General features: G+C 51.0%; 1 protein-coding gene across 3 annotated transcripts; it reads left to right on the top strand.

Moving 5' to 3' along the window:
• The first annotated feature begins 3,607 nt into the window (after nucleotides 1-3,607).
• On the top strand, nucleotides 3,608-22,316 carry DPF2 (double PHD fingers 2). Of its 3 annotated transcripts, XR_008447488.1 has the most exons (13): nucleotides 3,608-3,739; nucleotides 9,128-9,288; nucleotides 9,374-9,481; nucleotides 10,032-10,195; nucleotides 12,094-12,186; nucleotides 12,603-12,681; nucleotides 13,420-13,461; nucleotides 15,759-15,896; nucleotides 16,342-16,470; nucleotides 16,592-16,704; nucleotides 17,660-17,741; nucleotides 18,531-20,037; nucleotides 20,161-22,316. XR_008447488.1 is itself a non-coding variant. In XM_054052519.1 (12 exons), exons 1-12 carry the CDS (start codon nucleotides 3,708-3,710, stop codon nucleotides 18,605-18,607), a joined length of 1,218 nt encoding a protein of 405 aa, XP_053908494.1. In that variant the 5' UTR covers nucleotides 3,608-3,707; the 3' UTR covers nucleotides 18,608-22,316. The 3 variants fall into 3 exon arrangements, 2 of the variants coding, with proteins under 2 accessions (XP_053908494.1, XP_053908495.1); XM_054052519.1 differs by having other exon boundaries at nucleotides 18,531-22,316; XM_054052520.1 differs by lacking the exon at nucleotides 13,420-13,461 and having other exon boundaries at nucleotides 18,531-22,316.
• The last annotated feature ends 942 nt before the right edge of the window (nucleotides 22,317-23,258 follow it).

Raw genomic sequence — 23,258 nt, 5'->3', positions numbered from 1 at the left:
CAGCTCTTTTGGTGGAAACACCAAAAAATTTGGGGTTTAATTGTTTTTTTCAAGCCATCATTCAGCAAAATAATTAAGAAAATGAGGTTAATTGAGCCACTGGGTTTAATTTCTATTTGATTTTATGCTGTTAAGGTTCAATATTTACCCGATCTAAACAGACGGTGCTTCTTTCTAACAACACACATGACAACAACTTATTTTTACTTGTTTTAGGCTATTTCTTCCCAGAAATAATTCCAGCAGTGGGATGAGGGTCTTTTAGAGCATTGTTTGGAATTAATTTACCCCGTTAATAGCATAGTTTGATGGGAGATGTGGCTTAGGAACAATCCTGCCTCGGTTTCCCAATGCCCTCCTCACTTGCTGCTGTTTGGTCGCATGATTTAGAGGGGAAAAAGCCCAGAATGGATAATTTTGGGTAGTTTTCAAAGCGTTTTGTTGGTTTTATGCGGCCGAACGTGCTCACGTGGGGTTGTGGCAACGCGGTGGTGCTCGTTTTCACCAATTTCACCTTAATTAGTGAATTAAATTGAGCCAGGGATAAAGGTGGTTGAGTTTGCCCCCTAATTATCGTCAGCAATCACAAAACCTAACGGAGAATCCCCACCGGATCCGGGCAATGCTGGGCAGCAACTTCCCCACGTTTTGAAATAATGGCCAAACCCCTCTTTTCTTCCCATTTTTTTTTCCTGCTCCTTTTTGTTCCAAGTCAGGATTTGGGGCATTAACAACTTTAATTTGGCACCTCGCTTGCTCTTGACGCTCCCAGCGGTGTCCGAGCCGATCCACCCCTCTCCGATCGCCACGCTCTGCTCCGGTGATGGGATCAAAGCGCCTTCCTGAGCCGACAGCTCAACTCCGATATCTGGGAGAAACAGGAGCTGGCATTACAAGGGGATAAAGGGAAGGGATGCTTTAATTTGCTTGATTTTGGTGTTTTCTTGCTATGAAAAGGCGATATTCCACGTCTCCATCCCCCCTCCTCCCTCTCCCACCCACTTCTTCAATCATATTTGACATAAATTCCTTGAAATGACCCCAATCCTGCTTTGTTTCCTGTTTTCCCCGAGCATAATCTCATCTCGGCTGCAAAAATACCCGCATTTCTTTAGTTAATTTTTAGCTATCAGCAATAAAATCAATCAACCCCCTCCCTGCTCCAGGGTTTCTACGTGGCGTGGGGGCTTCCTTCACCCCCTCCTTCCCTTCACTCCATAATTAATCCCTCCTCAAATTGGGAATTATGCAAAAAGCTGTTGCTAAACCCCAGGGGGGGGTGGGGTTTACACCCTCTGAGTCATTCCGGCAGGAACGCCGTGACTCAGCCACGACAACCTCTTCCCTGTCACTTTTAAGGCCGAATAAGTTAACGAGGAGGTTAATTAATTCCAGGAAGGGTAATGAGTGTCCGCAAGCGGATGGTTTTGGGGGTACAGGTTGACACTCAACTGTTGGCAGCTGTACCTACCCCCCAACTTTGATTTCCGGGCAGCGAATTAAGTGGATAAATGCCTATGTCAACACTCGGAGTTTGATTTTCCCCTCCCAAGCCGGAGGGTTGAGGCGCTTGACCCCAAAGCTGCAGCGTCACAATCATTCATCACGGTGACAGCGTTGATTTTTAGTGACGGGGCAGGAAAAGAAAGCGGCTTCGTACCCGCAAATAACAGCCGGCGTGGGATTAAGAGGAGGAAGGGCAGATGGAAAGGTTTAAAGCACTGTAAAACCTTGGATGGAGCTGGAAAAGAACCAATTTCTCAGCAAATGGGGAAAAAAAAAATGTGGGAAGAGGAAGGAAGAAGGAAAAATAGAGAGGGATTCACCTGGAAGCTGCTCAGCGTGGGCTGCGTGGGCAGCCTTGTGCTTTCCTTCTCCACCTTGGGGGATGGATTTGGAGATCTCTGCTTCATTTAGGTGTAATAAAATGGGAAAAGGGCTCCAATATTTCCATTTTGTACCTGAACTTCTAAGGATAAGGAGCCGGGTTGGTGGTTTGGGGGGACCGGTGTTATCCTGGCACCACACTGACACCATAAACACCCAGTGGGAATCGCTACGGAGCTTTGGGAGCCGATGGCGAGGACCCTCATCCCATCCTACCCTGACCCTTATCCCTCCTTCCCTGCTACCTCCTCCAGAATCCCCATTCTAACCATCTTCCCTCTGATTTTCCTCTTTTCCCTTCATTCTCCTCCCCATTTTCGTTCTGCACCCTCACTCTGCCCCTTTGCCCTTCAATTTCCCCCCTTTCCCTCCAGTTTTTCCCCTTTTCCCTCCAATTTTCCCCCTTTCCCTCCAGTTTTTCCCCTTTTCCCTCCAGTTCTCCCCATTCCCCTCCAATTTCCTTCCTTCCTTCCTTCCTTCCTTCCTTCCTTCCTTCCTTCCTTCCTTCCTTCCTTCCTTCCTTCCTTCCTTCCTTCCTTCCTTCCTTCCTTCCTTCCTTTCCTTCCTTCCTTCCTTCCATTTTCGCCTTCTCCCTCCAATTTTCACCCTTGGTTTCCCCCCTTTTCCCTCTCCAATTTCCCCCTTTTCCATCCAATATACCTCCTCTCCCCTTCAATTTTCCCCTTTTCCCCAAGATTTCCCCCTTTTCTCTCCAGTTTTCCCCCTTTTCCCTCCAATTTCACCCCTTTCCCTCCAGTTTTTCCCCTTTTCCCTCCAATTTTCCCCTTTTCCCTCCAATTTCCCCCCTTCCCCTCCAATTTCCCCCTTCCTTCCATTTTCCCCTTCTCCCTCCAATTTTCCCCCTTCATTTCCCCCCTTTCCCTCTCCAATTTTCCCCCTTTTCCTTCCAATATCTCTCCTCTCCCCTTCAGTTTTCCCCTTTGCCCTTCAATTTCCCCTTTCCCTCCAGTTTTTCCCCTTTTCCCTCCAATTTCCCCCTTCCTTCCATTTTCCCCTTCTCCCTCCAATTTTCCCCCATTTCCCCCTTCCCCTCTCCAATTTTCCCCCATTTCCCCCCTTTCCCTCTCCAATTTTCCCTTTTCCTTCCAATATCCCTCCTCTCCCCATCAATTTTCCCCTTTTCCCCGAGTTCTCCCCCTTTTCTCTCCATTTTTCCTCCAATTTCCCCGTTCCTCTCCAATTTGCCTCCTCTCCCTCCATTATTCCCTTTCCGCTCCAATTTTCCCCCCTTTTCCCTCCCATTTTTTCTGCTTTCCCCTCTAATTTCTCCCGTTCTCCTCCAATTTCCCCCTTTCCCCTCCAATTTTCCCCTCAAGTTTTCCCCCTTCCCCTCCAATTTCCCCCTTTCCCCTCCATTTTCCCCATTCTCCTCCAATTCCCCCTTCCCCTCAATTTTTCCTTTTCCTCCAATTTTCCCCCTTCTCCATGTTTTTCCTTTTCCCCCCCAAACTGTCTCCCTTTCCCCTCCACTTTCCCAGTTCCTTCCCAATTTTCTCCCTTTTCCCTTCATCCCCCCCTCCATTTTCACCTCCATCTTTTCCTCCCCCCACTTTTCCCGCCCTTTTCTCTCGCCCTTTTCCCGCCCTTTTCCCTCGCCCTTTTCCCGCCCTTTTCCCTCTTCACGCAGGTGTGGGGGGGAGAATGGGGGGGGGGCCGATGGCGCACGCGGCCTCACCCACTGCGCATGCGAACGGGGGAGGGCGCTCAGCCCCCTTCTTGCGCAGCAGCGCAGCCTCTCCCCCCCTTTGGATCCCGCGCCTGCGCACTGCTCGGCGCGGCGCCGCGGCGGCGGAGGGAAGATGGCGGCCGTGGTACAGAATGTGGTGAAGCTGTGAGTGCGGCCGCGCATTCCCCCTTCCCCTCCCCCCCTCCACCCTTTCGAACCCGAATGGTTCGGTCCGGCCCGGTCCGGCGCGAGGTTTCTAACGCTGTAGCGCGGGCGGAACCAAGTGGGGCGCGGGGGGGGGTTTGGGGGGGGGGTAATGGTTGGGACCGTCCCGGTCCCGGGCGGGGTGTGTCTCCCCCCCCTCATTAACGCCACAGCTTGGGCGGAACCAAGTGGGGCGCGGAGGGGGGAGATTAGTCCTTATAGATCCGTGAGAGGGTCCTGTAGGTGCCAAGGAGTGGGAATCATCCCTATAGATCCCTTTATATCCCTACAGATCCTTGAGAAAGGGCCCTATAGGGGCCAAGGGGTGGGAATCATCCCTATAGATCCCTGTATATCCCTATAGATCCTTGAGAAAGGGCCATGTAGGGGCCAAGGAGTGGGAATCCTCCCTATAGATCACTTTATATCCCTATAGATCCTTGAGAGTGGCTCCTGTAGGGGCCAAGGGGTGGGAATCATCTCTATAGATCACTTTATATCCCTATAGATCCTTGAGAGGGGCTCCTGTAAGGGCCAAGGGGTGGGAATCATCTCTGTAGATCCCTTTATATCCCTATAGATCCTTGAGAAAGGGCCCTATAGGTGCCAAGGGGTGGGAATCATCCCTATAGATCCCTTTATATCCCTATAGATCCTTGAGAAAGGGCCCTATAGGTGCCAAGGGGTGGGAAACATCCCTATGGATCCTACTACATCCCTATAGATGCCTGAAAGAGGGTCCTATAGGCGCTAAGGGAGGGGAATCATTCCTATAGATCCCACTACATCCCTATAGATCCCTCTGAGAGGGTCCTATAGGTGCTAAGGGAGGGAAATCATCTCTATAGATCCTTGTGAGAGGCTTCTATAGGGGTCAAAGAGTGGGAATCATCCCTATAGATCCCTGGGAGAGGGTCCTGTGGGGGTCAGAGTAGGGGAACGATCCCTATAGATCCCTGTGCATCCCTATAGATCCCTGGGAGAGGGTCCTGTGGGGGTCAGGATAGGGGAACGAGCCCTATAGATCCCTGTGCTTCCCTATAGATCCCTGGGAGAGGGTCCTGTGGGGGTCAGGGTAGGGGACCGATCCCTATAGATCCCTGTGCGTCCCTGTAGATCCCTGGGAGAGGGTCCTGCGGGGGTCAGGATAAGGGAACGATCCCTATAGATCGCTGTGCATCCCTATAGATCCCTGGGAGAGGGTCCTGTGGGGGTCAGGGTAGGGGACCGATCCCTATAGATCCCTGTGCGTCCCTATAGATCCCTGGGAGAGGGTCCTGCGGGGGTCAGGATAAGGGAACGATCCCTATAGATCCCTGTGCGTCCCTATAGATCCCTGGGAGAGGGTCCTGTGGGGGTCAGGGTTGGGGAACGATCCCTATAGATCCCTGGGAGAGGGTCCTGTGGGGGTCAGGATAAGGGAACGATCCCTATAGATCCCTGTGCGTCCCTATAGATCCCTGGGAGAGGGTCCTGTGGGGGTCAGGGTAAGGGAACGATCCCTATAGATCCCTGTGCTTCCCTATAGATCCCTGGGAGAGGGTCCTGTGGGGGTCAGGATAAGGGAACGATCCCTATAGATCCCTGGGAGAGGGTCCTATAGGGGCTGTTGGGGGGGAATTATCCCTATAGATCCCAGTATATCCCTATAGTTCCGTGTGAGAAGGCCCTATGGAAGCCGAGGATGAGATCGGTGCCTTTGGGATTGGTTGGAGACATCGGATTTGGCATCTCAAGGCGGTTTTTGGTGGTTTGAGGTCTTTTTTTGCCGCCTCCTGGCATTTCTTTGTGGCTTCCTTGAGTTTTTTTGGCATCGTGGGTTTTTTTGGAGGCACTTCCAGGGTTTTTTTTTGGCATCTCCCAGTGTTTTTCTGGCATCTCCTGGTGGCTTTTATTGGCATTTCCAGCTTTTTCCGGTTTGATTTTGCTTCTCTCCGTGGCTTTTTTTTGGCCTTTCCATGATTTTTGGCGTGATTTAGTGGTTTTTTTGGTGTTTCCAGGGATTTTTGGCATTGCCCTGGGGATTTTTCCTGTCATTTCCAGGATCTGATGCAGCTCATAGTGGGTTTTTGATCTTTCAGGGTTAGTTTTGGTATCTCCTGATGGGTTTTTTGGGCATCTTCTGATGGATTTTGGCATTTCCTGATCCTTTTTGGCATCTCCTGATGTTTTTTTGGTGTCTCCTGATGGGTTTTGGTGTCTTCTGATGGTTTTTTGGTGTCTCCTGTTGTTTTTTTCCATCTCCTGATGGTTTTTTGGTGTCTCCTGTTGTTTTTTTGGCATCTCCTGGTGGTTTTTTGGTGTCTCCTGTTGTTTATTTCCATCTTCTGATGTTTTTTTGGTGTCTCCTGTTGTTTATTTCCATCTCCTGATGGTTTTTTGGTGTCTCCTGTTGTTTATTTCCATCTTCTGATGGTTTTTTGGTGTCTCCTGTTGTTTATTTCCATCTCCTGATGGTTTTTTGGTGTCTCCTGTTGTTTTTTTTCCGTCTCCTGATGGTTTTTTGGTGTCTCCTGTTGTTTTTTTTCTGTCTCCTGATGTTTTTTTGGTGTCTCCTGATGTTTTTTTTCCATCTCCTGATGGTTTTTTGGTGTCTCCTGATGTTTTTTTTCCATCTCCTGATGGTTTTTTGGTGTCTCCTGATGGCTTTTGGCGTCTCCTGATGGGTTTTGGTGTCTCCTGGTGGCATTTTTGGCCTCTCCCTTTCTCTGACACCTCTTCTCCCATAGCCCCATTGCTGTCCTCCGACGTTTCCCTCCGGAATCCTCCTTCCTGATGGGCTCCTGATGGATTTTCTCAATCGCAGCTTCGCAACGAAGACGATGGAGATAAAATTTGCCACATTTGGGCTTTTTTCCCCCTTTTCTTGCGCCGTTCTCCGATCTCCGGATGCACCACTGATTAATTCCATCCACCAAATCCCTCCCTGCTTTGTTTTTATCCACACAACAGTCAATTCCGATGACTTTTTGAGCCTTAAAGTCATTCCCGTTCCGGCACAGATCCACGTTACCCCTCGGCACAAAGGTTTTCCTGCTGGATGTCATCCTAGAGGTCATCCCGTCATTTTTTCCGGCTGTTTCCATGTTTACCAATGGGGTTAAAACACGTCCAACCTCCTGGATATGCTGCCAGAACATTGGGATCAGTGCTGGGACACCAGGATTGGTGCTGGAATACCAGGATCTCCACCAGGATCACTGCTGGGACACCAGGATTGGTGCCAGAACACCAGGATCTCCACCAGGGTCACTGCTGGGACACCGGGATTGGTGCCGGAACACCAGGATCTCCACCAAGATCATTGCTGGGACACCAGGATTGGTGCCGGAACACCAGGATCTCCACCAGGATCACTGCTGAGACACCAGGATTGGTGCTGGAACACCAGGATCTCCACCAGGATCACTGCTGGGACACCAGGATTGGTGCTGGAACACCAGGATCTCCGCCAGGGTCACTGCTGGGACACCGGGGTTGGTGCCGAAACACCAGGATCTCCACCAGGATCACTGCTGGGACACTGGGATTGCTGCTGGAACACCAGGATCTCCACCGGGATCACTGCTGGGACACCAGGATTGGTGCCGGAACACCAGGATCTCCACCAGGGTCACTGCTGGGACACCGGGGTTGGTGCCGAAACACCAGGATCTCCACCAGGATCACTGCTGGGACACTGGGATTGCAGCTGGGACACCAGGATCTCCACCGGGATCACTGCTGGGACACCAGGATTGGTGCCGGAACACCAGGATCTCCACTGGGATCACTGCTGGGACACCGGGATTGGTATCAGGACACCAGGATCTCCATGGGGATCACCGCCAGGACACCAGGATCTCCACCGGGATCACTACTGGGACACTGGGATTGGTGCTGGGACACCAGGATCTCCACCGGGATCACTGCTGGGACACCAGGATTGGTGCCGGAACACCAGGATCTCCACCAGAGTCACTGCTGGGACACCGGGATTGGTGCTGGAACACCAGGATCTCCACCGGGATCACTACTGGGACACTGGGATTGGTACCGGGACACCAGGAGCTCCACCGGGATCACTGCTGGGACACCAGGATTGGTACCAGGACACCAGGATCTCCATGGGGATCACTGCCAGGACACCAGGATCTCCACTGGGATTGCTGTAGGGGCACCAGGATCGCTTCTGGGACACCAGGATTGCTGCTGAGACACCAGGATTGGTGCCGGAACACCAGAATCTCCACTTGGATCACTGCTGGGACACCGGGATTGCTGCTGGGACACCAGGATCTCCACCAGGATCGCTGTAGGGGCAACAGGATCGCTGCTGGGACACCAGGATTGGTGCCGGAACACCAGAATCTCCACCTGGATTGCTGCCGGGACACCGGGATCTCCACCAGGATTGCTGTACAGGCAACAGGATGGCTTCTGGGACACTGGGATTGCTGCTGGGACACCAGGATTGGTGCCAGAACACCAGAATCTCCACTTGGATCACTGCTGGGGCACCGGGATTGCTGCTGGGACACCAGGATTGGTGCCGGAACACCAGAATCTCCACTTGGATCACTGCTGGGGCACCGGGATCACTGCTGGGCCACCAGGATCTCCACCGGGATTGCTGCTGGGACACCAGGATCGCTCCCAGGACACCAGGATCATGGCCTAGACACCAGGATCGCTGCCGGGATAAAGGAATCACTGCTGGGACACCATTGCCGGAACATCAGGATCCATCCCATGGTTGCTGCCGGGACACCGGAATCACTGCTGGGACACCAGGATTGCTGCCAGGACATTGGGATCGCTGCGGGTACACCAGGATTGGTGCCGGAGCACCAGGATCTCCACCAGGATCACTACTGGGATACCGGGATTGCTGCTGGGACACCAGGATTGGTGCCAGAACACCAGAATCTCCACTTGGATCACTGCTGGGGCACTGGGATCGCTGCTGGGACACCAGGATCTCCACCTGGATCGCTGCTGGGACACCAGGATCTCCACCTGGATCGCTGCTGGGACACCAGGATCTCCACCTGGATCGCTGCTGGGACACCAGGATCTCCACCTGGATCGCTGCTGGGACACCGGGATCGCTGCTGGGCCACCAGGATCGCCGCTGGGACACCAAAATGGCTCTCAACGATCCCGTGTCCGGACAAATATAACGTCTTCGCTTCCCAAGGCAACACTTTGGACTGCGAAGGGGTCTGGGAAGGAGTACGGCGTTTCCCGTTCCCAGTGGCTCCTGCCAGGGCTGGAACTGGGATTTAGGGCTGGAAGCGGGAGTCGGGGACTGGAATTGGGACTGGGGACTGGTTGGGATGAGCTCCGAGCGTCCTTTTTTCCCTGCAGGCTCGGCGAGCAGTACTACCGCGATGCCATGGAGCAGTGCCACAACTACAACGCCCGGCTCTGTGCCGAACGGAGCGTCCGGCTCCCCTTCCTCGATTCCCAAACCGGCGTCGCCCAAAGCAACTGCTACATCTGGATGGAAAAACGCCACCGCGGGCCAGGTACGCTGGGAAAACACCGGGATTGGGAGCAGGAAAAAGGTGCTGCGTGTCACCTCGGAGAATTCCGGAGGGATTTTTGTTACAGGTTTGGCTGCTGGACAACTTTATTCCTACCCCGCGCGCCGCTGGCGGAAGAAACGCCGGGCTCATCCTCCGGAGGATCCGAGGCTTTCCTTCCCCTCCATAAAACCAGGTAAATCCTTCCCAATGCCACATTTTTTCCTCCTACGATGCCAAGTGCATCCCAATTTCCCCCTCACGAGGCCAAACGCATCCCAATTTCCCCCCTACGAAGCCAAACGCATCCCAGTTTCCCCCCCACGAGGCCAAACGCATCCCAATTTCCCCCCACGAGGCCAAACGCATCCCAGTTTTCCCCCCACGAGGCCAAACGCATCCCAGTTTCCCCCCCATGAGGCCAAACGCATCCCAGTTTTCCCCCCACGAGGCCAAACGCATCCCAATTTCCCCCCCACAAAGCCAAACGCATCCCAGTTTCCCCCTCACGAGGCCAAACGCATCCCAATTTCCCCCCCACAAGGCCAAACGCATCCCAATTTCCCCCCACGAGGCCAAACGCATCCCAGTTTTCCCCTCACGAGGCCAAACGCATCCCAATTTCTCCCCCCACGAGGGCAAACGCATCCCAGTTTTCCCCTCACGAGGCCAAACTCATCCCAGTTTCCCACCAAGCACATTCCAACCTCCTTTTCCTCTTCCCTCTCCGCCGCCGTCTCCGTCAGACACGGATCAGACGCTGAAGAAGGAGGGGCTGATCTCTCAGGACGGCAGCAGCCTGGAAGCGCTGTTGAGGACGGATTCCTTGGAAAAACGCGCTCTTCCGGATCCTCGCATCGACGACGACAGCCTGGGCGAATTCCCGGTCACCAACAGCCGAGCGCGGAAGGTAAGGGCAGAACTTGGGGGGGGAGTGGGAAAGGAAAAACACGGATATCTCCGCTCCACCGCTCTGATTTTCCATCTTTTAGACACAGAAGTAGGATTTGGGATGGATTTGAGGAGGCGGAGGTGGTGCCGTCAGCTTCGAGGGGCGAGCGGAGAGCAGGAGGCCTGAGTTTGGCTCCCTGCTCCGGTTAGGAACTCCATATGTTCCCGGGAAGGGACTTTGTAGTCCCAAAATTGAGGGAGAAGGGAGTTTCAGGCTCCAAAATTGAGGGAAAAGGGAGTTTCGGGCTCCAAAATTGAGGAAAAAGGGAGTTTTGGGCTCCAAAATTGAGGAAAAAAGGAGATTCAGGCTCCAAAATTGAGGAAAAAAGGAGATTCGGGCTCCAAAATTGAGGAAAAATGGAGGTTCGGGCTCCAAAATTGAGGAAAAAGGGAGATTCGGGCTCCAAAATTGAGGAAAAAGGGAGTTTCGGGCTCCAAAATTGAGGGAAAAGGGAGTTTCGGGCTCCAAAATTGAGGAAAAAGGGAGATTTGGGCTCCAAAACTGAGGAAAAAGGGAGTTTTGGGCTCCAAAATTGATGTAAAAGGGAGTTTTGGGCTCCAAAATTGAGGAAAAAGGGAGATTCGGGCTCCAAAATTGAGGGAAAAGGGAGTTTCAGGCTCCAAAATTGAGGAAAAAGGGAGTTTCGGGCTCCAAAATTGAGGAAAAAGGGAGTTTCGGGCTCCAAAATTGAGGAAAAAGGGAGTTTCGAGCTCCAAAATTGAGGAAAAAGGGTGATTTGGGCTCCAAAATTGAGGAAAAAGGGAGTTTTGGGCTCCAAAATTGAGGAAAAAGGGAGATTCGGGCTCCAAAATTGAGGAAAAAGGGAGTTTTGGGCTCCAAAATTGAGGAAAAAGGGAGATTTGGGCTCCAAAATTGAGGAAAAAGGGAGATTCGGGCTCCAAAATTGAGGGAAAAGGGAGTTTCGGGCTCCGAAATTGAGGGAAAAGGGAGATTCGGGCTCCAAAATTGAGGAAAAAGGGAGATTCGGGCTCCAAAATTGAGGAAAAATGGAGGTTCGGGCTCCAAAATTGAGGAAAAAGGGAGATTCGGGCTCCAAAATTGAGGAAAAAGGGAGTTTCGGGCTCCAAAATTGAGGGAAAAGGGAGTTTCAGGCTCCAAAATTGAGGAAAAAGGGAGATTTGGGCTCCAAAACTGAGGAAAAAGGGAGATTTGGGCTCCAAAATTGATGTAAAAGGGAGTTTTGGGCTCCAAAATTGAGGAAAAAGGGAGATTTGGGCTCCAAAATTGAGGAAAAAGGGAGTTTTGGGCTCCAAAATTGAGGGAAAAAGGAGTTTCGGGCTCCAAAATTCAGGAAAAGGGAGTTTTGATCTCAAAATTCAGGAGAAGGGAGTTTGTGGCTCAAAATCCCACCGTCCTGCGCCTCCAAAGCCTTTTTCCTCCTGGATTCCTCGTGAGGAATGTTGCTTTTCCATCGACTTCTGCCTTTTCCGACCTCTCTGATATCCCACAACCTTCAGCTTCGCTTCCAACAGCTCCGTATTCTCGGATCTCGCCCTAAATATCACGGAACGGAGCGAGGGGTGCGGAATGTGCTGTGATTTTCCTTAAAATCCCTGTTTTCCTGGCGTTTTCCATAGCGTTTTTTAGCATGAAACCCCTTAACTGAAGCTCATCACTTCCTCCCTTTTGATTCCTCTTTCTCGGAGCGTTTTCCCACCGGATTTGTCCCTCTTTTGAGGATAAACCCAACTGGATTCACTCTCTTTTCCCAAAATATCATGTTATTTCTTGTCTTTTCTTACGGATTCGGCTGCTGACACGGAGCCGATGGATCCTGATTCCCATTTTTCCCCTCGATCCATGCAAAGGACAATAATCCCTCTCCTCTTTCCTAGCGGATTCTGGAGCCGGATGATTTCCTGGATGATTTGGATGATGAAGACTACGAAGAAGATACTCCCAAGCGGAGAGGGAAAGGGAAAGCCAAGGTGAGGGAAGGTGGATGGGAAACCGGGATACGTTTGGGCCTCGAGGGTCGGAAACCGGGATGCGTTTGGCTTTGTGAGCGGAAAACTGGGATATATTTGGCCTCGTGGGTGGGAAGTCCCACTTAGGGCCTTGGATAACTCCTCTTCGTTAGCTGCTAACGAACATTGGGCACCAAAACCCCTGTGGCGGAGAGTTCTCCCATGGATCCGCCCTTTCCCAAAGTAGGAATGATCCTCTCGGAAACCATCGTTGCTGCCTTCCTCCCTCGCATCCCGCAGCCATTCCGGGTTGTATCCACTACGTGGCAGTGTTGGATCGCGCTTTTCTCCCCACCCGTTGCTCCCGTTTTCCTCCTCAGCATCCAGGAATCCCAGTTTGGATTCAAAACTTGCCTTTTTTCCCGTATTTTTCCCAGGGCAAAGGTGTCGGAGGGGCTCGCAAAAAGCTGGATACGGCTATTTTGGAAGACCGGGATAAACCCTACGCTTGCGACAGTGAGTACTCAAAGCTCTCCTCACCGCTTAGGGCCCAGGAGCGGAGCCAAGGCCGCGTTCTCGTTGGGATCCGTGGGATTATCCGCTGGGATTTGGGTTTTTTGAACCCCTCGGACCCTCAGCCTTATTCTGGCTGGACTTTTTTCCCACCGGGAATGCGATCCTCTCACCGTGCAGCCCCGCGGAAACGAGGAGAAACCTCTCCTAGTCTTACAAAGGTTGAAAACGACACCTTTCCCGTTTTCCCAACCGGCATTCCGAGTTGGATCCGTATCCGTCGGGATATAATCCCTCTGGCCCTCGCGTTGTTGGGCTTCGTTAAAGTCACTTTAATGAGTTTGGAGCCGGGAAGCACAACACCGTGCGCTGATCCCGCTCTGCCTCGGTGCCAAGGGGTAGAGATTTTCTTTCCGAAGCCGGATTTTCCTGCAATCCCGGCTTTTCCGCTGCTCCCTCCTCCTCCTCCAGCTGGGAAAACAAAGACACAAAAACCCCAATTGATCAAACAGAGCAAAAAAAACTTAAGGCTTGGAATTCATTTTTCTCTCTTCTTCCTCCTGTCCTGCGCAAGCTGCTAGGAGCTTCTTCCCAAAAAACCTCCTTCCCGATCCCAAAGTTGTGTTTTTCCTTCCCTTTTTTCCCTCGTTTGAAGCGTCTGTCGCTTGGCACGGGTGCGTCACCTGATGGCTGTGTGCGTGGCTTTGTGTTTTCTCACGACTCTCTTTCTCTGTGTTTCAGATAGTTACAAACAAAAGCATTCCTTGAAACCTCCCGACCGAGGTAGTCCACTCTGTCTGCTTTTTGAATTCCCTTTCCTTCCTCGCCTTTCCTAAAACATTCCAGGGGGGGTTTTTATTTTTCCCACTAAAATAACCCAACTGGAGCCTGCGGGGAAGGAGAAGGAGTGGGAGGAGGGGGGGGAAAAAAGGATGCGGGAGAAGCCAAAGGCCACCGAGCGACGTCAAAGCCGGCCTCCCCGCCGGCATCGGGATTCAACAACTCCTCTCCAAGCTTTCCTGACCCTTTTCCAGGTCGTGCGTGCCGGCAAAACAACCTCCGGAGAGGGAAAACAAAGATTAATCCACCCCCCGCCACGGCGGGAATGGAAAAGGGGGGGGCGGAAAAAACCACAGCGTTTCCATCAAAGCTCCCAAATCCCGACAGGCCGAGATGTGTGGCTTTCCTTTCAAGATGCCCAAATTGTTGGGGTTTATCCCCAAAAATCCATCTTTTTGCTGAACTTCCCCCCTTCCCAAAGGGTCAACTCCAACCGCAGGTTGGATAAAGCTGCGGATAAACATCCTACAGCCGAGCCGGAGAGTCGGGAGCGTCTTCCTGACACCTCCGTTCCCGGTGGAGGAACTCCGATTTGTGTTTAGATTCCACGTTGCCTCCCTTCAGGGAAAAAAGGGGCAAATTTCAACCCTACAGAGGGAGGAGGGAAAACATTCCGGCTGCCGGCTCCGCGTGGTTGCTCACGGAGCCGACCTGTGCCCTCGGTTGGCTCCGGAAAGCCGGAATTTGCTGTAATCAGGTTGTAATTGTTGGGTTTCGGGCTGCTTTTCCCCTCCTTCGCTGGGCTGTGCCGAGTGGCTCTGGATCTACCGATGCCGGTAGAGCGTTCCTGCCGATCCCATTTGCTCCAAGGGAATCCCTTGGGATTTTACCTCCAAAATTCCAACGCTGATCTGGTGGATTGAGCTCTTCGGGGGCATCCCGGGCCGATCCAGGCTGTTTTATCCATGGATTTTGAAGCGAGTCAACGGCGTGAGAGGGGAAACCAAACCCTGGTGGGCTTTTTCCAGGCTTCAAGTGAACCTGGAAGTGGATCCGGAAGGATCTGGGATACTACGGAAAGGCTCCAGGCTCAGGAAGTCACATCCTAAAGTGACTTTTTCCTTGATTTGTTGGAAATCGCAGGGAAAAAACCCATTGTTAAATCAATCCATTTGCCCAAGTAAATCCCCCTGTGGCTATTCCGGAGGCGGATTTCATCCCATTCCTTGTCTTCCTTTGACATTCCGGCAGTACGAGGGGTGGAATTTCAGTGCAGGCTTCACGCTCATCCGGCTGGAAGAGGTTTGGGGGGAATTTCCTTGGAGCTTTGCAGCTGGAAAACTGCCCAAACCCTTCCCAGAAATCAGGGAAGAGCTGGGATCCAGTTTTCCTGGCAGGGAAGGCACTTCCCGGCTCTGTAGATACTCCAAGATCTCCCTAGGGAAGCGCCTGCTGCCGGATCGAGGGTGAAAACTCCTGATCCTGAAAAAAATGGGGCGGAAAGCGGGTAAATGGATGGAATTTTGGGGACAATGAGTGATTTCCTGCAGCATTCCGAGCAGTTTGAAGGAGCCGAATGGATCCAAGGAGGGAGCGGAGCTGAGATGTCCCTGTGGTGGCTGCGCTTTTCCCTCCTTGGAATTCCCAAACTCTAAGTTTTCCCTTTAATCCCTGTTGAAGACAGCGGGGAGATGGATTTTAGGTGGGAATTTTGCCCTCCCGGTGTCTTTCCAACTGGATTTTCCCCCTTGGATTGAATCCCGGGTGGATTCAATTTGTTTACCTGTGCTTGACGAGCCGCCCTCGTTATCGGGATGCGGTGGGTATCCATTGGCAACCAAAGCGGAGGCTGTGGTGCCTCTCCGGCTGCTCTGGATCCGATCGGAGACACCCAGCCCCAATCCGGAGCATCCGGCTCCAATCCGGAGCATCCAGCTCCAATCCGGAGCATCCAGCTCCAATCTGGAGCATCCAAACTCAATCTGGAGCATCCAAACCCAATCCAGAGCGTCCAGCCCCAACCTGGAGCATCCAAACCCAATCCGGAGCATCCAAACCCGATCCGGAGCATCCAAACCCAATCCGGAGCATCTAAACCCAATCCGGAGCATCCAACCCCGATCCGGATCATTCCATTCGGTTTATTCCTTGGTGGTTTGAATGCATTCCAGGTGATTTTTGGGAGGGGAAACTTCTGTCCCAGAGACGGGACCGGGGTGGGGGGATGGTGGATGATTTTGGGATGTGGGATTTCGCTTCTCGCCGGGATCAACTCCGACTTTTCCCTTTTCTCTCCGTAGTCTGCGGAAAGCGCTACAAGAACCGGCCGGGATTGAGCTACCACTACGCTCATTCCCACTTGGCCGAGGAGGAAGGCGACGACAAAGACGATTCGCAGCCGCCCACTCCCGTTTCCCAGCGATCCGAGGAGCAGAAATGTAAGGAAAACGCACCCTCTCCTCCCAAAATTCCCATCAGGAAAAGGCAAGGAAGATGGGAATTCACTTGTTCCAGGGTTGGGAGTAAACACCATCCCTTCCCTTTGGATTTTGACCACGTTGGGCTTGGAAAGTGCTGGAAAGGCTCTTCCAAGCTTTGAAAATGGCACTATGGAAGTGTTTCCTCCTCCAAACATTCCTTTCTCACAAAATTCCCATCGGGGATAAAGCAAGGAAGTTGGGAATTCAGTTGTGAGTGAGCACCATCCCTTCCCTTCGGCTTTTGAGCGTGTGGGGCATGGAAAGAGCTGTGGAGGCGGCTCCGAATGTTGGGAATTACACTATAGAAACGTTCTCTCCCGGTTCCGGAAGTGTTTTCTCCTGCTTCCACGCGGAAAAAAGCTTTGCCTTCCAACTGATCCGTCTTTCCCGATGGTTTTTCCAGCCAAGAAAGGCCCCGATGGTTTGGCTTTGCCCAACAACTACTGCGATTTTTGCCTGGGAGATTCCAAAATCAACAAGAAAACCGGACAACCGGAAGAGCTGGTCTCGTGCTCCGACTGCGGGCGATCAGGTAAGGGGGGGAAAAAAACCACCTCCCATTCCCGCTTGGAGAAAGTGAGGAATTTGGGTGGAAGCTGGAGAAAAAGAGGGTTTCTCCTGGTTTTTTCCCACAATTCCCGGTGGCTCCGTAGGGCATCCGTCGTGCCTGCAGTTCACTCCGGTGATGATGGCGGCCGTCAAGACCTACCGTTGGCAATGCATCGAGTGCAAGTGCTGCAACATCTGCGGCACTTCCGAGAACGACGTGAGTGCTCCGGGAATATCCCTCGGGAATGGTGGGAATATCCCTTGGGAATGGTGGCGATGTCCCTTCGAATGGTGTGAGACCATCCAGAAGGATGGGAATGGTCACCAGAATGACAGGAATGGCCCCCAAAGTGACATGAGTGCTCCTTGGAATGATGGGAATATTCCTGAAATGATGGGAATATCCCTAACGAATGATGGGAATGGCCCTTGGAATGTTGAGGATGGCCCTTGGGATGACGTGAGGACATCCAGAAGGATGGGAATGGCCACCAGAATGACAGGAATGGCCCCAAAGTGACATAAGAACCCCCAAAATGACACGGAGTGCTCCCTGGAATGATGGGAATATGCTCAGAATGGTGGGAATATCCCTCAGATTGACTGGAATGGCCCTGGAATGACAAGAATATCCCCTGGAATGATGGGAATGACCGCAGAATGATGGGAATATCCCCTGGAATGCCCCCGGAATGATGGGAATGACCCCTAGAATGACAGGAATGACCTTGGAATGATGGGAATATCCCCTGGAATGCCCCCGGAATGATGGGAATGACCCCTAGAATGACAGGAATGACCTTGGAATGATGGGAATATCCCTTGGGATGATGGGAATGACCCCAGAGTGATGGGAATATCTCCTGGAATGACGCTAGAATGATGGGAACGACCCCTAGAATGACAAGGAATAGCCATGGAATGATGCGATTATCCCTTGGAATGATGGATTATCGCTTGGAATGACAGGGAAATCTTTGGGAATAATAGCGTGGAGAACATGGAAAAACCTTTATTTGGGGGGAAAAAATGGTGCTTTGGGGCATCTGAAGGATGTGGTAACCTCTTCCCGGGACACCGGGGTGGGATCCGCTTCCGCTCTCTGTTGCGTTGTCCGAATGCCAAATCTACTTGGAATCATCCTGATTTTCCCTATTTTCCACCCGGATCAGGATCAGCTGCTCTTCTGCGACGACTGCGACCGCGGGTACCACATGTACTGCCTCACCCCCCCCATGTCGGAGCCGCCCGAAGGTGAGTTATCCCTTAATTATCCTGGTAGTTAATTATCCCAGCAGCTCATTAACCCACTGGTTAGTTTTCCCAACGGTTCGTTATCCCGGCGGTTCCTTATCCCAACACATAATTATCCTGGTGGCTTGTTATCCCAGCAGTTCATTATCTCACTGGTTAATTATCCCGATCCTTTGTTATCCCAATGCTTCGTTATCTCAGCACCTCATTATCCCAATGCTTCGTTATCCCTACAATTAATTATCCCAATGCTTCATTATCCCTACAATTAATTATCCCGGTGCTTCATTATCCCAACAATTAATTATCCCGGTGCTTCATTATCCCAGCGGTTCGTTATCCCAATGGTTCATTCTCTCAGTACTTCATTATCCCGGCGGTTCATTATCCCAACGGTTAATTATTCCAGTGATTAATTAACACAGTTATCCCAGTGGTTAATTATCACAGTTATCCCAACACTTAATTATCCCAACGGTTAACAGTCCTGTTGGTTAACGATCCCAGTGGTTCATTATCCCAATGCCTAATTATCCCAATGCTTAATTATCCCAGCGGTTCGTTATCCCAGCGGTTCGTTATCTCAGCGGTTCGTTATCCCAGCGGTTCGTTATCTCAGCAGTTCGTTATCCCAGCAGTTCGTTACCCAATGGTTAATCCCCAGCCCCATTCCTGCTTGATGGTTAACGAGGATGGGCTCCCAACCTTTCAACCGGAAAAAGGTTGGGAAGCCGTGACCCTAATTAGCCATCGTTAACGAAGCGCTAACGAAGATCCCTTCTCTCTTAGGGAGCTGGAGCTGCCACCTCTGTCTGGATCTGCTGAAGGAAAAGGCCTCCATCTACCAGAACCAGAACAACTCCTGATCCCGCTCCAAATCCTCCCTCATTCCACGCCTTTTCCCACTTTTTTTGGTCAATTTTCCTTCTTTTTCCTTTTTTTTTAACCCTTCTTATGGTTTTTTTTGATTTAATTTTCCTTTTTTTTATCACTTCGGGTTTATTTTACTCCAAATTTCTTTCCCGCCTCCCCAACCTGCCCCAAAATCTGCTTTTTCCCGCCTTTTTTCTTGGGAATATTCAACCCGGGGTCGCCTTTTGGGTTATTTTTGTTAATTTTGGACATTTGGGGAGTGGTTTTTTTCAGTTTTATCTTAATCTCTCAGTTTTTTCACCTCAATTTTGCCCATTTCTTTTTCTCCCGCTGTCTCTTCCGCCTCGGAATGCGATCCCTGCGGCCTGGCTGATCCCACCCGCCTGCCCAGACGAGGCCTTAAGCGTCCTCCGCCTGGCACAAAATGGGGCAAAACCCCTCTATTTTGGGATTTTCTTCCTCCAAGTGGCAGAAAACGGGGAAAAGGCTCTTGATTTTGGGGTAAAATCCCTCAATTTGGGCATTTTCTTCCTCCAGCTGATCCGTACTGTGTTAAAACCCCTCAGTATTGGCGCAAAACCCTTCGGTTCTGAGGCAAAATCTTTCAATTTGGGGGTTTTCTTCCTCCAGCTGAGGCAAAATGGGACAAACTCCCTTAATTTTGGGGTAAAATCCCTCGGGTTTGGGGTTTTCTTCCTCCAGGTGAGGCGAAATGGGGCAAAGCCCCTCAATTTGGGGCTTTTCCGTTGCTCCAGCTGGCGCAAAAATGGGTCAAACCCCCTCAATTCTGGGGCAAAATGCCTCAATTTGAGGATTTTCTTCCTCTAGCTCATGGGAAACATGGGAAAACCCCTGAATTTGGGGAGAAAATCCCTTTGATTTGGGTTTTTTTTTCTTCAAGCTGGCGTAAAATGAGGCAAACCCCCTCCATCTTTGGCCAAAATCCTTCCTTTTAGGGGTTTTCTTCCTCCAGCTGGCACAAAATGGGGGAAACTCCTTCATTTTGGGGCGGACCCTCTCCGTTTGGGGATTTTCTTCTTCCGCCTGGTGCAAAATGGGTCGAAACCCCTCAATTTTGGGGAAAAAATCCCTCTATTATGGGATTTTCTTCTTCCAGCTGGCGTAACATGGGGGAAACGCCCTCAGTTTTGGGGCCAAACCGCTCCGTTGAGGGCATTTCTTCTTCCACCTGGTGCGAAATGAGCCAAACCTCCACAATTTGGGGGGTTTTTCTTCCTCCAGCTGCCGCAAAACGGGGCGAACCCCCTCAATTTGGGGGCAAACTCCCTGAATTTGGGGTTTTTTTCTTCCATCAGAGGGTCTAAAATGCGTCACCCGCATCATTTTGGCGGGAAAATCCCGCCATTTGGGGGGTTTCTTCCTCCAGCTGATGTGAAATGGGGCGAACCCCCTCAATTCTGAGGTAAAACCCCTCTCTTTTGACATTTTCTGCCTCTAGCAGGTGTGAAACAGGGCGAACCCCTCGATTTTGGGGTTTTCTTCCTCCCGCTGGCGCAAAAACGGGACAACCCCCCTCAATTCTGAGGTAAAACCCCTCCTTTTTGACATTTTCTGCCTCTAGCAGGTGTGAAACGGGGCGAACCCCTCGATTTTGTGGGTTTTCTTCCTCCAGCTGGTGCAAAAACGGGACAACCCCCCTCAATTCTGAGGTAAAACCCCTCCTTTTTGACATTTTCTGCCTCTAGCAGGTGTGAAACGGGGCGAACCCCTCCATTTTGGGGGTTTTCTTCCTCCAGCTGGCGCAAAAACAGGACAACCCCCCTCAATTCTGAGGTAAAACCCATCTCTTTTGGGATTTTCTGCCTCTAGCAGGTGTGAAACGGGGCGAACCCCTCCATTTTGGGGGTTTTCTTCCTCCCGCTGGCGCAAAAACGGGATAACCCCCCTCAATTCTGAGGTAAAACCCCTCCTTTTTGACATTTTCTGCCTCTAGCAGGTGTGAAACGGGGCGAACCCCTCCATTTTGGGGGTTTTCTTTCTCCCGCTGGCGCAAAAACGGGGCAAACCCCCTCCATTTTAGGGCAAAACCCCTTCCTTTTGGGATTTTCTTTCTCCCAACTGGCGCATAACGGGGCAAACGCCCTCCATTTTGAGGCAAACGCCCTCCATTTTGAGGCAAACGCCCTCCATTTTGAGGCAAACGCCCTCCATTTTGGGGTTTCCTTCTTCCATTTGGCGCAAACCGGGCCGGAACGCCTTTGAACGTTGGCATTTTTATCCTCCAACTCGCACGAAATGGGGCAAAACCCCTTCATTTTGGGAGTTTTTTCCCCCCCTTGCGTAGAGGCTTAAGCGCTTTCCCCCCCTTCCCCCGTCACGGTCGCACAGGGTTTGTTTTGGTGTTCCGAGGGTGTTTTTTTTCAGGCGAGGCGGGAGATGCCGCAGGTTTGGGGCTCTCCGGGAACACCCCAATATCCCCCTCCCCCCCTTAAGGATCCCATTGACTGAATGTGCCTGTTTTTTCTAAAAATCAACTTAAAAAAAACCTACCTCCGACCCTCCTTCCCTCCTGATTTTCACCTCCCAGAACCTCCCGAAAGAGATTCCAACCGGGACGGCAACGGAACAGCCCGGAAACCGCGTTCTTGAGCAGAAAAATAACCCAAAATGACTAAAATAACTCCTAAAATACCCCTAAATTAACCAAAATTGTCCAAAATCCCTTCAAAACTGCTCAAAATTCACCAAAATCCTTTCAAAACTGCTGAAAATTCACCAAAATCCTTTCAAAACTGCTCAAAATTCACCAAAATCCTTTCAGAACTGCTCAAAATTGTCCCAAATCCTTTCAAAACTGCTCAAAATTCACCAAAATCCTTTCAGAACTGCTCAAAATTCACCAAAATCCTTCCAAAACTGCTCAAAATTGTCCAAAATCCTTTCAAAACTGCTCAAAATTGTCCCAAATCCTTTCAGAACTGCTCAAAATTCACCAAAATCCTTTCAAAACTGCTCAAAATTGTCCAACATCCTTTCAAAACTGCTGAAAATTCACCAAAATCCTTTCAGAACTGCTCAAAATTCACCAAAATCCTTTCAGAACTGCTCAAAATTGTCCAAAATCCTTTCAAAACTGCTCAAAATTGACCAAAATCCTTTCAAAACTGCTCAAAATTGTCCAAAATCCTTTCAAAACTGCTCAAAATTGTCCCGAATCCTTTCAGAACTGCTCAAAATTGACCAAAATCCTTTCAAAACTGCTCAAAATTGACCAAAATCCTTTCTAAACTGCTCAAAATTGACGAAAATCCTTTCAAAACTGCTCAAAATTGACCAAAATCCTTTCAAAACTGCTCAAAATTGACCAAAATCCTTTCAAAACTGCTCAAAATTCACCAAAATCCTTTCAGAACTGCTCAAAATTGACCAAAATCCCTTAATAAACCACCACCGCCCCAAATAAAACCCTCAGGATCTGTGGGATTGAGCGGTTTCGGCGCCGGTGGTGTCTCTCCTCCTCCTCTTTGAGCGCCATTTGGGTGGAAATGAAGGTATTTTGGTTCAAACCAAGCGGTTTCCCTCCCGTTTTTCGTGTCCTGGCGGGGATGGGATGAACAAATGTCCCCAAACGGGTGGGTTTGAACCCCAGATTTCCCTCGGCAAAAGCTTCACGGTTGTGTCTTATCCGGAAAAAAAGAACCAAACCACCAAACGGCTTCTTTTCATAATAAAAACGGAGAAAACGCAGGTGTGAAAATGAGGGGTTCGGGGGCGAAAAAAGGGGGGATTGGGGCGATGTGGACGGCGGTGCTTTGGGGGGAAAATGGTGGATTGGGGTTTGGATGGGGCTTCTCTGAGGGCTGAGACTGAGGTGGTGCCGTGTGATTTTGGGGTGAATAAACCCCATTTTGGGGCTTCTCTGAGGGCTGAGACTGAGGTGGTTCTGCCCTATTTTTGGGGGGAATAACCCCCATTTTGGGGCTCCTCTGAGGGCTGAGACTGAGGTGGTTCTGCCCTATTTTTGGGGTGAATAACCCCCATTTTGGGGTTTCTCTGCGGGCTGAGACTGAGGTGGTTCTGCCCTATTTTTGGGGTGAATGAACCCCATTTTGGGGCTCCTCTGAGGGCTGAGACTGAGGTGGTTCTGCCCTATTTTTAGGGTGAATAAACCCCATTTTGGGCTTCTTTGAGGGCTGAGACTGAGGTGGTTCTCCCCTAATTTTGGGGTGAATAAACCCCATTTTGGGGCTTCTCTGCGGGCTGAGACTGAGGTGGTTCTGCCCTATTTTTGGGGTGAATAAACCCCATTTTGGGGCTTCTCTGAGGGCTGAGACTGAAGTGGTTCTGCCCTATTTTTGGGGTGAATAAACCCCATTTTGGGGCTTCTCTGAGGTGGTTCTGCCCTATTTTTGGGGTGAATAAACCCCATTTTGGGGCTTCTGTGAGGGCTGAGACTGAGGTGGTTCTGCCCTATTTTTGGGGTGAATAAAGCCCATTTTGGGGCTTCTGTGAGGGCTGAGACTGAGGTGGTTCTGCCCTATTTTTGGGGTGAATAAACCTCATTTTGGGGCTTCTCTGAGGGCTGAGACCTTTTTTGTGGGGTGAATGAACCCCATTTTGGGGCTTCTGTGAGGGCTGAGACTGAGGTGGTTCTGCCCTATTTTTGGGGGGAATAAACCCCAT

The sequence above is a fragment of the Cuculus canorus genome, chromosome 34, assembly GCF_017976375.1.
Source record: "Cuculus canorus isolate bCucCan1 chromosome 34, bCucCan1.pri, whole genome shotgun sequence".
Classification (NCBI taxonomy): Eukaryota; Metazoa; Chordata; class Aves; order Cuculiformes; family Cuculidae; genus Cuculus; species Cuculus canorus.
This window is presented reverse-complemented; position numbering and strand designations above follow the sequence as displayed.

What these genes read in the sequence shown, in the direction of transcription:
- DPF2 (XM_054052519.1), top strand. Translation starts at nt 3,708, where the DNA reads ATGGCGGCCGTGGTACAGAATGTGGTGAAGCT. An exon ending in CCAACAGCCGAGCGCGGAAG is followed by an intron (nt 10,196 to 12,093) that starts GTAAGGGCAGAA and finishes CCTCTTTCCTAG; the next exon opens with CGGATTCTGGAGCCGGATGA. An exon ending in GCGGCACTTCCGAGAACGAC is followed by an intron (nt 16,705 to 17,659) that starts GTGAGTGCTCCG and finishes CACCCGGATCAG; the next exon opens with GATCAGCTGCTCTTCTGCGA.